The following is a 12,926-nucleotide window of genomic DNA, read 5'->3' as shown; positions in this document are numbered from 1 at the left end:
ATATGTTACTTTAATCTAATCATGAATAACTAAGATATACCTATGGCATTATTGTTCATTACTGGATCTTTATCCATACGATATTATGTACACTTTACAAACTCTGTGGACTTTTTTCTTTTGGTTTGGGGTGGTAAGAGGGACTTGGGAACCCAAAAGTCGCAAAAATACGTTCGAACCGTCCAGGGTCTGTGTCTCAATAGATGTCTAAAGTACGTCTATGTCTCGTTTTAATAAAAAAAACTAATATTTTTTATATTTTTTAATAATAGATAGTCCGAAAGCAGTATCGGGTGGGGAGGATGTTATACTTGGGAAACCGTTGGACTTACCATGACAATGACGAAATCGAGCCAACACCACGCATTCGTGAAGTACACTTTGAAGCCGAGCGCCAACCACTTGATTAACATTTCCAAGAAGAATATAACCGTAAATATTCTGTCCATATAGTATAAAATATCCTGCAGTATGGGTCTTTGTGGCAGATGTACATCTTCTAATGCCTGTTATCGGGGTATTCCAAGTTAGCATAGAAGAAACACACAGGGGGACATTTACATTGGCGTTATAGATTTGGTTTTTTGGTTTGTTATTTTTTTGGTTTTGGAGTTAGAAGATTATGGGTTACGAGAGTACGAGTATAACAATTATCTAGAAGCAGTATAAGAAGCTATATAATATTAATGAGTATTTAAATGGTTTAAAATTCAAAGCATTGCTGTTTACTTATTCTGTTTGAAACCTTTCGGCTTTTTTTTTGGTTTTTGTTTTTTCGGTTTCGGTTTCTGATCTTCATCTTGGGCGGACAAATCAAAGTCAAACGCAATTAAAGAAAAATTTTCAAAGAAATTGAAGACAAAATTCTTGAAATGATACGCACAAAGCGTCTACAATTAACTCTAAACTCTAATATAGTATATATAACACTTCTATTTTGAAATATTTATACGCCTAAGGCTAACAATGAACGATCTACATGGTAACAAGAGATACATTTAGAATGCAATCTCTACGCGAAGACACAAGCTGTTTGACTAGAATGTGCCTGGGCATAGAATGCAAACTATTTAACAAAAAAAATATTATTATCTTTCTGGTTAATTATTTAAAAAAAAAAATTTTTTTGTTAAGGGTCTAAGGCCGATGAAAGGTCTTTGGAATTATCAAATTTGGTATAAAGTTTTGAGATCTTTAAAAAGACTTGACATCGGCTTTATATAGAAAATTATAAAATTGAATATCTAAGCTAAGCTAAGCTAAACTGTTGAATCGGAGGAATGAAACTTAAAATCGAGGATATTACACATATAATGAAGCAATCAACTTTGGTAAAGTTTTTAGGCATGGCTTGGATTAACTACATTTTCAATTGTTTTGCTCGTTGAAATCGTTTTTTTTTTTTTTGAATAATTTTTAAATATTTATTTGTAGTTGCTACAATTTGCATTTTTTAGCATTTGATAAAAAAAGCAAAATGACACAACAATTTTTGCAATTAATGTACAAATGGCAAAAAAAATAGTTTTAATCTTTAAATTGGATTTCTTTTTTTTGGAAAAATATAATATTGATTTGGAATTTTTATGTAGTTGACTTACCAAAGCTAAGCTACTCATTAAAATCATAGTGATAACAGCTGTTTCAAAATATTTATTTTCAATTAATTGAAAAGTTTTCAGTCGTAAATTGCCCCATCCTTGCCAGAACGGCGAGTCTTCGTCACCGGCTAAGATCGGAAATTTCTTATAGTACGAATCGGGGCAGCAATCAGCTGGATATTCATCGAGTATATCCTCGTCGTGTGCATGAATAATGATATCACCGTCCAGCGGGCCCTCCTCGCATTCGCCCTCCTCGTCCAGTTCCTCGTCGAGACCTAAATCCTCCTTGCTGGCGTCTCGCTTCTCCTCGCCCTCCATCGTCTCGGCGCTGCCCTTGTGGCTCTCGTCCTTGAATGGTCGATTCTTATGGCTACCATATGAGTTAATGCTGGCAGTGTCGTCGTCCTGTAAGGACAAACCTCTATGGTTTAGCTCGTGTTCCAGTCTATTGTCTTGGTGGTTAATTGAGTTGCCAATCATCTGTATAGTTATAGTTATATAGTTATATATATATTTTTATCGGTATATACGGTATTTGGTATTTCGGTATTTGGTATTTAGTATATTGTAACGGTATAGATTTTTTTTTTTTTTAGCGATTTCAGTTCATGTGTTTCGGTTTCAGTTTTGGTTCAGTTGATTGAGTTTTTTTTTTTTTATTCGGTATTTTTTCGGTATTGTTTGTTTGGTATTTTTTTTTTCAATTGATTGGGTGTTGGAATACACACACATAACAGTACACATATAGACAGTTATATGTAAAGTAAGAAAAAAATGTGACAATTTAATGAACGAAAAAGAGAAACGAAAAAAATAAATATAAATAAATTTTTTTGTCATTACGAAAATATTCAGTATATTTTTTTGAATTGAAATAAAGTATATCGTATCGTAATTTTTTAGAGATGGTTAAATACATATATGTATTATAGGAATGAGGTTAGGGGATTCAAATCCAATAAATAAAAATACATAATAATCATATATATTTTTTGGTATTCTTTTTTTTCAAAAACAAAGGGTAGAGGGGATTAAAGATTTGTGATCGAGATCGAGTGTATTTACCGTTGCGTTATTTAAATATTTGGATTTCTTGGGCTTGCTGTTCTTCATGTCGCCGTGTATCGTGAACTCCATCCCATCACCGATGGCCACCTCCAGCTGGGTCTGTTCCTTGATGCCCTTCTTGATGAGACCGTCGGCCAGGATCTCGTCGTGTCCCAGCTCCAGTTCGTTGTCACCATGCTCTGCAGATATACAACGACAAACGCCTTTGCCTTTCGTATCCCAAACATCATTCAATCATTCAAATTCAATCATTTTTGATTTTTGATTTCGCATAACGTAATGGGTGTATATATAGTTTATATATATAGATATATATAATAGTTCGATATATACATATGTAACGTAACAGAGGTATATGGCATATGGTACAATATATATTTTTTGGATGGGCGAATGACGATTGTTGATCGGTTGAGATCGATTGATCGGTTGGTTGATTGATTGGAAAATCATAAAGCGAAACGAATATTCATAATTCATAATTTATAGATAAGCAGTTGCCGTTCGCATTCAAGTTGTTGTTGTTGGTTGTTTGTCGATTTAATTTTAGGATTTTGAGATGATTTTGATTAAAGCGTTGTTCGATTCGTCGGCCAATGGAATATATATATTTTGGTTTATTTTTGATTGATTTGATTTTGATTTTGATTTTTTTTTTTCGAAATCATGACAAGCCATAATAAATGAAAAGAATGTAGATAGATATTACGGTTAATTCTCAATATTTTGGGGTTCAAATTTTTTAAAAGGACACACAAATATTAAAACACCAAAAAAAAACAGACAGCGTCTCCGCGGTGATTTTGTATTTATTTTTTTTTTTTTATTTTTGTGGTCTTATGGCTTATGTTTTATGAGTTGAGTGGTTCTATGTAGTTTCAGTGTACTTTGTATTGGAGAAAGTGGAGAAAGGAGGAACGCTCACAACACAACAGCAAACAACACAAATCGCATGATGATCGACGGAAATAAACAAGCTAATGATTGAAATTTTACTAATAATTTATATATTAACCCTGGAGAGAAAATTTTTATAACAATTTAAATTAATTAACTATTTATTGTACTAAAAAAGATCACTTCAAACCAGGGTTAATACGAATAGCTAGAAACAAAACTAAGCTGGTCACACTACTCGACATGAATGAGAGCGCATCTATAGTGTTGCCACCGTCACTCACATTCAATGCCAACTTATGATGTTTAATAAATTATTTTAATCATAAAATAAGCAGATGGAGTCTAAGGAATGATGATTTTGAGTTGCTAGGGGTTTCTTGGGGTTTACAGAACACAAAATTTCACATATATGTATATATTTGTTTTTTTTTTTTTACTAAAATACAAAAAGACTGTTAATCAAACTAAATTAAAGAAGTTTTTTGATAATAACGAGAGTAAGAAAATTTCATAACACTATGAAGGATCAAATCCACTGTTTTACTTTCAATTTATATAATTTCATATTACAATGAGGAAGTCTAATACTGTTTTTCGCATATTTTTTGTGCTTGCTTCGATTCGAGAGTTTTAATTCCCATCGAACTTCTGCAATTTGCCATTTCGTTCGGTTTAATTCTAATGAAACAAATTATGCTTTTTTATTTTTATTTGTTGATTTTTTTGTTAACTTATTTTTTGTTTTTGCGGCTTGGCCAATCGATCTCCGCTGCGAGACTATTGAAAATGCAAATGTACAAGAGAGAATGTGGGGGGATCGTCGATCGGGGTGATCAAATCAATATGTAGTATAACCTAAAACCGAAATCAAAAAAGAGTATGGGGAGAGTATGGGGTTTCAAAAACACAACAAGGCTAACCAACTTTTATATCTAAGTAGTTTCACAAAAAACTCAATTTCAACTCAATTTCTAACAATATCGACGACGGTCAGGTTCAAACTAGTTTACAAAATGTATTGTTGAAACATTTTTAATAATATTTCTATCTAAGGAAAAGATACAATATACTTGTTTTTTTTACTTTTTTTAGGGTTAATTTTTTTTGGATTGGTTTTTTGTTTTTTTTTAAGTTTACTTTCAGTTCATCTAAAAATACAGACTATCTAAGTAAATTCTAAAGATTATGACGAGTGGTAATCGGGTTATGAGAAGTGATCGGAAATAATGTCACGGAGCGTTAGCTCGGAGAGGTTGAAGGTCGGTGGTCGATAACCAGCTGAAGAACAGAACAACAACACTCAGGCTCCAATTCGAATCGAACGGAAACCGATAACAAATCGATGTCGGCGATCGATCCCTCGATCAAGATGATACAAATACATGGTGAGTGGACAGTGGACGGGTGATATTTTAAGATCTAGGGGAAGGAATATACTTGAAACTAACTAAAGAGAATTTGCAAATTTTCAGCTAAGAACATTTTTGGTTTTTTTTTGCAACTTTTTTTTTGTTAAAAATTTTGGGAGTTTTTTTAAAGATTAGTTTGTTTTCTGGGCTTATAACTTGATTTTTTTAAGATCGATTTACGCAATTCAATTACTGGCCAATGGTAAGAGTTGAAGTTAAACGTTAAACGGATTATACGCAATTATATCGTTGGCAATATACGAGTATTACGAGTATCATATATAATTAAAAGTAGTTTAGTAATTGGAAAACAAGTGGATAAAAACCTTCGCTCCAAATCCAACTGATCTGGTTGGTCCTCTCACCTGATGGTTGATCACTTATTTGATTTGTCAATTTGTTACGTATTAACTTGAAACAATCAGCAATATTACGCTTAACCCAACTTTTAAATCGGCCAATTCGATTGAAGGCCTCCGCTATTTTATTTGTATCGTTATCGGCAGTCGGTGCTGATAAGCTGGATGAACCGAAATTGGACAAAAGCAACGCTAAGAAGAGGTTAAGTACCTATCGAAATGACATCGATTAGCTTGCATACAGTCGAAATAATCGATTTATATCGATTTTCTACTCACCACAAGATTGCCGATGACAACAGTGGCCAAGAAGAAGGGTATACACGATACATCGCCCACGTACATACAGTCCCACATGGACTCGATCCATTCTCCGCACAAAACCCGGAACACGATCATAAAGCTGTGCATGAAATCGGTGAAGTTCCATCGGGGCAGGTCTCCATCCGGGAAGCGATCCTTGTGATCTGTATATGGTATTAAATATATTATTTTTTTTTGTAAAAAATTCTTTAATATTTCTTAGTTTTTTGGGATTATTTTGGACATATTTTCACTTGGTGTTTGGTTTTATTTTTTTGGGTTTTTTTGAAAAGCCACATACAAAAGCGTGTGCAAAAAGTGTTCAGCGCAGAGCAGGGCACTCAGAAAAAAATTGTGTAGAAAATTGCACGCCACATTATGATTTTATTTGTTTCAGGCTAGAGCTACGACAGGGTGTAGCTAAATATCATATACATTGGATAAGTTTTAGATAATACTTAGGAGTGTGGAAAAAATTCAAAGAATCGAGCTTGGGCTTTACAAAAATCTAAGAGAAAATTACTTACAGACAACTATCTCGAACGAACATTAACTCTAAAATCGGACTTGTAAGCAGACTTTCAAACAAAGAGTATCGGAATAAATCATAAGTAGCATGGTGATGAGGTTTCTTTCAGTTATCTCATAGAGAATGGTATTATATAGAGAGATTTTGACTAGGACATATTTTTTAAAAAATGATTCATTTCTCTATGAAGAATATACATTTCGAAAATCCGAAATAGAAACATGTGATAATTGTGAATAAAAAAAAATTATTTATTTAAATGTTGTGATCACAAACACGGGGTGATGATCCAAAGAGTGAACAGAGATTAAGACAAGAAACTCACACATAAAGTACAAGACACATCGAGGAATTGTTTTTGGTGAGATTTAGAGGTGAGAGACCTACTACAATACTTACCATGATAATTCTTTCCGAACAGTTGCATTCCCATCACCGCAAAGATGAAGATGATAATGCAAAGTACAAATGTCAGATTACCCAAAGCGCCCATGGTGCGTCCCATAATCGAAATGAGTAAATTAAGTGTTGGCCAAGACTTGGCCAATTTGAATACACGCAGCTGCAGTTTTTTAAATTTTAATTGGATTTTTGTTTTGGTAAATATATTAGTTTTGATTGTTTTTTTTGGGGATCATTCACAATTGGTAATGGGATAGTTGATTTATCGATCATGTTGATATTATTATACGATTCGATTCGATTTGTATTGAAAGCCGGGCAAAGCGTAGGAAAATATAGTGGGAAAAAAATTGTATATAGGTTATATAGAATTATTCCAAAAAACAATCGATTCTAAGTATTAAAGTAAAATATTATTTTTAAAAACGATTAATCGATCACCGCCTGATTCGTGGATCGTGCAGAGCAATCGTCGGTTATTCGGATTCTCACCCCTTAAATTTAAACAAATTAGTTGCTATATATGTATATAGTATTATATACAGGTTATGATCATTCTTAATTAGGCTTAATGCTTAAATATTATTTCGGGGCCTAGGAAGTAACGTGTAAAGTAACATTCGCTGACAATGCGGCAAGATATCCTCTAGAGAAAATAAAATAAAATAGCAGACATAGTCCGGGCAAGATTTTTCGCTATAATTTTTTGGAAATTTTCTTCATTTTTTATTTTCATCGGCAGCGAAGCAAAGAGTTTCAAAAACAAAAAACAAACCAAAGTGAGTTAAAAACTAATGCAAAAATCGTGCCCAAAGCGTGGCTCTCTAAAACGAATTCTCATCTTCGATTCAGGCGAATTCTGGATCTTACAAATATACGGGTGTACGACTAAAAGGTATTCGCATAGTATTTATATATGATGTATATTTTAAGTAGATTCCAAAAAAAACGTAAGTTGAAAAAGTTTGGGAGGCAGAAAAGTTGAGAAATATAGTATATTGCACTAAGAAAATTAGTTCATTTGCACGCTAGAACTTTGCTTTGAATTCGAGGAGATTTTGTTATCTGGGGCGGGATCGGATTGGAAGGGATATAGAAATGTTAAAAAATAGAGAGACCACTATTAACTTTAAATAATCTTTTAGTTCTGATTGTTTTGAACTCTCTATATTTTTTTTAGGGGCTATAGGATAGAGGGGATGGAGGAGGTTTCTCCCAAGTACCTGTATAGTTCTTGCCAAACAGCTGCATGCCCATGACCGCAAATATGAAGATTATAATGCAGAGGACGAAGGTCAGATTGCCGAGGGCGCCGACAGTGCGACCCATGATCGATATGAGCAAGTTCAGGGTCGGCCAGGACTTGGCCAGTTTGAAAACACGCAGCTGCAAATTGGTCAGGTCAGAGAGGAAAGCAATAGAAATTGGGTTTTTGTTTATCGATTCAGATTCAAACTTCCGGTTTTCCGGTATTCATTTTTCAAATACCCGCTAGTTATGCCTGCTAGAGGTTAAAGGTTAAACAATCGCAACATCTTACAGCTAACTTAGGGCTACAACTAGTTGGATTGGCTTAAGAGTATTGGAAAATGATCGGGATTCTTACCAAGCGAAACGAACGCAAGACGGACAGGCCCTGGACACCCTCGAGTCCCAGCTCAAGGAGCGAGAGGGCCACGATGAAGAAGTCGAAGATGTTCCAGCCCTCCTGGAAGTAGTACTTGGGGCTCATGGCCATCAGCTTCATGGTGGCCTCGATGGCAAAGGTGGCCGTGAAGAACTATGGAAATAAAGGATAGTTTTAGTATATTTTCAGTATATACATTTATAATATTTTAGTATATATTCTCGTTACTCGTTACTCGATAGAAACGATGAAACTGAAACTTAATAGTCCCTTAATGGTTGGGAATTATAAAATTGTTAACTAATCCCCTTAGATGCTAACTTAGTACTAGTTTTTAGTTTTTTTTTTTATCATGAAGAAACTCACATAGTTGCCACTCTTGAGGACCCGTTCCATCTCCTTGTTCATATCGTGATGATCCATCGCCATGAACATCGTATTAACAACAATACACAGCGTGATGAAGAGCTCGACAAATGGATCGAAGACGATGAGGGAGACCCACTCCTGAAATTTCAACCAAACCCAGCAACAGTCCCACACACAAAACACATCGATGCCCTTGAGGATCACTTCGAGCGCCTTGTCCTTGAACGTCGGCCCATCCTCGTCATCGTCCTCTGTTGGAAAATAGTAAACGGAGACTGAACCATACAAAAATTTGTTATTAGTGGTGATTTGACCAACTTTGACTCAGCCAGATTTTACTTTAGATATTCAACATCATTTTTGTATTCTTTTTTTTTTTTTTACTTTGCATTTTGTTTCATTTTTTTTTTATTTTTTTTGTTTTTTTTTTGTTATAGTTTGTTGAAGCTCATTGCATTGGATATTGATATTGGTCGTTAAGCAAACGGTTCAAAGTTTGTGTCTTGTGTGAGAGAGGCTTTGGCTTTGAGATAAATTACTTTAAATATTCACCAACCCTGATTTTGATTTCCAATAAATCGATATCTTATCGATAATATTGCAAAGTATTGTTACTGTGAAATCTTTATGATTTTATTGCTATTCTTGACTTAAAAGCTGATATTTATCGATAATTTTCGATGCACATATCCATCAGGGTTGGTAAATATCATTAAAGATTTGGTATTCTTGCTTTGAAAATTGCACAATACGAAATTAAAAGATTACAGAATTTTTAAATTCAATTCGCAACTTAACTGAACTACTCTGTGTTTTACCCTGCACTTGAAAAGATTATTAAAGCAGATCGAATTGTTGTAGTTCTACCATATATGCGTCTATATGCGACTAATAATGATGGCTAACTACTCTCAAAGTTTTGGAATGTCGATTTTCGAGCTATCGGAATTATATCGGACTTTCGATAAACTACGCGAATCATTTTCCAATACAATATTTGCTCTCGGCGCTTCAATTACCAGTTCAAATAACATCTATATACGAAAGTATGTATATTAAATGCATGGTAGAGATTCTTAAAAAAATTTACTTAGTTATACTAGTTATGGAAATCATTAGGTAACGGTGAATGTGTTTGGACTACGAAATGTTCTACGATTTTTTTTTTGTTTCAACAAAGCATGCTTCTAGCATTAAACATGGAATATATTTAATTATTTAATTCAAAATACAAAATAACTACGAGCTAAAATCTACGAGAAATATACAAAGTACTAGTATAGTTGCAAACGGCATGCAGTTAAATAAAATACTTAAATAAATTATTAATAAAAATATACTAAAGATTATATAGCCTTAAATAAAAAAACTAAAAAATAAATTCCAATTTATATCGCTGATATATATTTTTTTTTGAGTTCGAAACCCTTTATTTTGGAAATTTATGGTGAAAGTTGAGCCTCTCATTGTGACGTCACAGCCCGCAGGAGAGTGCGAGCCGGAGAGAGAAAGCGTGCGCCATCTCTCCTGCTGCTTGGGTGTGTGTGTGTAAGTGAGTGTGTTTTGTTTGTGTGTGAGAGTAGGTGCAAAATGCGGAAGCTGGGCGTTGAGAGAAGCTGCAAGAGAGCGCTATGCTCTCCTGTGTGTGAGCAAACATTTCTAACTAAGTGTGTGTGTGTGTTTATTTTCTTTTCAGTGTATGTGTATGTGTGTTGGTTTTTTTTTTTCAAACATTTGTATAGTTTTTTGTTTTCAAATTTGGTTTTTTTTGCGCTTTTTTTCGCTTTCTTCTGTTAGCATCAACGGCATTAAATAAAATGGACGAGTCAAAGAAGTCATTCATTGGAGTATATATATATGTTGATATATATGCATAGTTATATATATATATATAAAATATGTTTGCTTTGGTTTCGCTTTTGTTTTGTATGTATTTTTTTTTTTATTCAGCTCTTGGCGTAAAAAAGAGGAATTAAAAAAAGGAGAATCAAAAATATTTATATATATATATTTATGTTGGGTATGCACACGAGAGGGGGTAAGGGGGTAGAGAGAAAGTAAATAGAAAAATATGCAAAAATCGAAAATCGGAACATAACGGTAAACAAAGGAAAAATGCACAATGGGTGAAACAAAAACAAACGGGACTTTAAGCCTGCTCCTGGCTGCTGGTCGGCATATCGGCGTATCGGCTTATCAATTATTCACAATTTTATTATCCTTTATTCAAATATACATATATATGTATGTAGGTATGTACTATATGTACATAATATGCATTATATATAAAGATATTGTATGTATTTATGTTGGGGATGCAGGCAGCATGCGAGAGAGCTCTACGAGCAGGACATTTTCTGCTTTCTGCCATTCCGTTTTCAGCAATCAGCCGTAAATCAATCAATCAATCACAGGACACCAAGACACATGGTGGATGGTTGAGGAGTGGTAGGTTTGGGGGGTATAGGCCAAAATATCCATGCGAACCGATAAAATCAAAATCAAGACCGCAATCAAAATGCAAAATGAAATGCATACAACATGAGAGAGGGGTGGGGAGGCCGGAGTGGGGAATTAAATTTCAATTCCGATTCAGAATCGAATCAATGAAACTGTCACCCCCGTCTGGCAGGTAAATGATCTTAAACTAAATGCTGATTATTTAATTTAATTTTTTTCAAGCCAAAAATTCGATTTCAATCAAAATGGAAAATAGGGGTTTTGTATTCCCCTTGTACTCTCGGCGGACAAGGTTTGTAATTTGTATAATTATATTTACATGATTTGGTTGAAACGGAAATAAAAAACTGAAACAGGAAACGGAAATGATAATTTGAACTCGAACAATGCACATCATGGTTAGGATATCAACACAAAATAATAGAGACGACGATCGATATTGGATGCAGGAATGTACAAAATGAACGAAATGTCGATTAATCGATAGTCAAACAGTTACAGTTATCGGCAAGCAAATAGATCGATTCACTTACCACCGCGATCGCTGGCTCGACTGTGCCGACCTGCGGCCTGTTCAATGATGTCGTTCAGGACCATCACGTCTATAATAGAAATAATCGATAAAAATATAATATTTTATCGTCTTTTATCGATAGGTAAAAGACTCACCTTTCATGTCGACCACCGTTTGTGTCTGGACGGGCTCGATAAAAGGATTGTCATGATGTTTAATCTTGCCAGCTTCGTCCGTGCACTCCAGACCAATTTCCTGTAAATACTATCGATAAATAATCGATTGTAATGGCATATATGGTAGGTTATGTAGAGACTTACGTAGTCGCGATGCTCGACCTTGTGATTGGTGTCCAGGCAGGTGGTGCCGCCATTGGTGGCGCCCACTGATTGATTGCGTGTGTTGCGGTTGCGCAGCTTGCTCTCCTTGGTCATTGTGCTGACGCCCATGACGGCCATGCCGCCTAGTAGATCGCCATGTGAGGTATACGATATACGGGACTGATGCGAGGTATACGACGAGTGTCGTGAGCCTATCATACAAAGTTCAATTATAATTTGAAGTGGAGAGTGAAGGTCTTGATCTAACCTAGATTGCCGTAGTAGACGGGCACTATGATGGCCCCGTTCTCCTCGGACATCGGGGTGACGGCATTGGAGTCGTCGGCATAGGGCAGGTGCTGCTGGGCGTCCTGATATGTTGACAGTACCAACGGTTTGCGATCGCTACCGGGAATCCCAAAGCGGCCACGTCCGTTCCGTATCGTGTACTGGATTGGCGGGGTATTACAAAAGTTTGAATTAGTATACGCTCAGCCATTCTATATCCTCCTTAGGCACACACACACGCTCTGGGTTAACTGACACACACAATTAGGCTTTAGATAGAGGTATATATAGCGAAGTAGAAGTACATAAAGTAAGTGGTTTTCAGCCAAGAGATAGAGTAATGAGTTATGGCGCTGTCTATTCTGGGCTTATCACCCAGATGATAGTAATATTATAGGATAAACTCAATAGTAGAAGTGGAAATTAAACAGAGTGTTGGGGTTTCCTCATATAAGAAACTTTTTTTTGGGCTTAAGGACATGATATACCTAAGGTTGAGACAAACAAAAGCCAAATATAAACGCAGGACAAATCACAAATAATAATAATAAGGAAAGTTAAAGTGAGAGTGATTAGTGAGATAGTGACAGTGACAGTGAAAGCGATAGTGGAAGTGAAAGTGAGCTTGTGAGTTAGAGACTGCAATCCCCCAATACTGAAGGCCCCCGTATTACAGAGATCAGGGAAGTATAGTATTATTTATGTTTCTGATTCCGATTCAGGCACACTGAGACAGACACACACTTGCAGTTCAGAGCAGTACAGTTAGTTAGA

The 12,926-nt window shown here is 35.1% G+C and overlaps 1 protein-coding gene across 50 annotated transcripts in view; it reads right to left on the bottom strand.

Annotated features, from left to right (window-relative positions):
• para (sodium voltage-gated channel paralytic) overlaps positions 1-12,926 on the bottom strand; it is a 61,046-nt gene that overhangs the window by 20,009 nt on the left and 28,111 nt on the right. For 6 of the 50 annotated variants that reach the window (XM_070279148.1, XM_070279145.1, XM_070279246.1 and 3 more), the window contains 12 exons: positions 12,133-12,313; positions 11,865-12,076; positions 11,700-11,808; positions 11,564-11,632; positions 8,568-8,845; positions 8,181-8,354; positions 6,572-6,734; positions 5,620-5,807; positions 5,308-5,551; positions 2,670-2,851; positions 1,602-2,084; positions 333-506 (listed from right to left, as the gene is read on the bottom strand). In XM_070279148.1, the coding sequence (XP_070135249.1) occupies positions 333-506; positions 1,602-2,084; positions 2,670-2,851; positions 5,308-5,551; positions 5,620-5,807; positions 6,572-6,734; positions 8,181-8,354; positions 8,568-8,845; positions 11,564-11,632; positions 11,700-11,808; positions 11,865-12,076; positions 12,133-12,313 (2,457 nt within the window). Of the gene's footprint in view, positions 1-332; positions 507-1,601; positions 2,085-2,669; positions 2,882-5,307; positions 5,552-5,619; positions 5,808-6,571; positions 6,735-7,797; positions 7,961-8,180; positions 8,355-8,567; positions 8,846-11,563; positions 11,633-11,699; positions 11,809-11,864; positions 12,077-12,132; positions 12,314-12,926 lie in introns of all 50 variants that reach the window. The other 44 variants (XM_070279267.1, XM_070279225.1, XM_070279261.1 and 41 more) reach the window with 18 other exon arrangements.

The sequence above is a fragment of the Drosophila bipectinata genome, chromosome XL (assembly GCF_030179905.1).
Source record: "Drosophila bipectinata strain 14024-0381.07 chromosome XL, DbipHiC1v2, whole genome shotgun sequence".
In the NCBI taxonomy this organism is placed as follows: Eukaryota; Metazoa; Arthropoda; class Insecta; order Diptera; family Drosophilidae; genus Drosophila; species Drosophila bipectinata.
The sequence above is the reverse complement of the archived record's forward strand: the minus strand, read 5'-3'. Positions and strand labels throughout refer to the sequence as shown.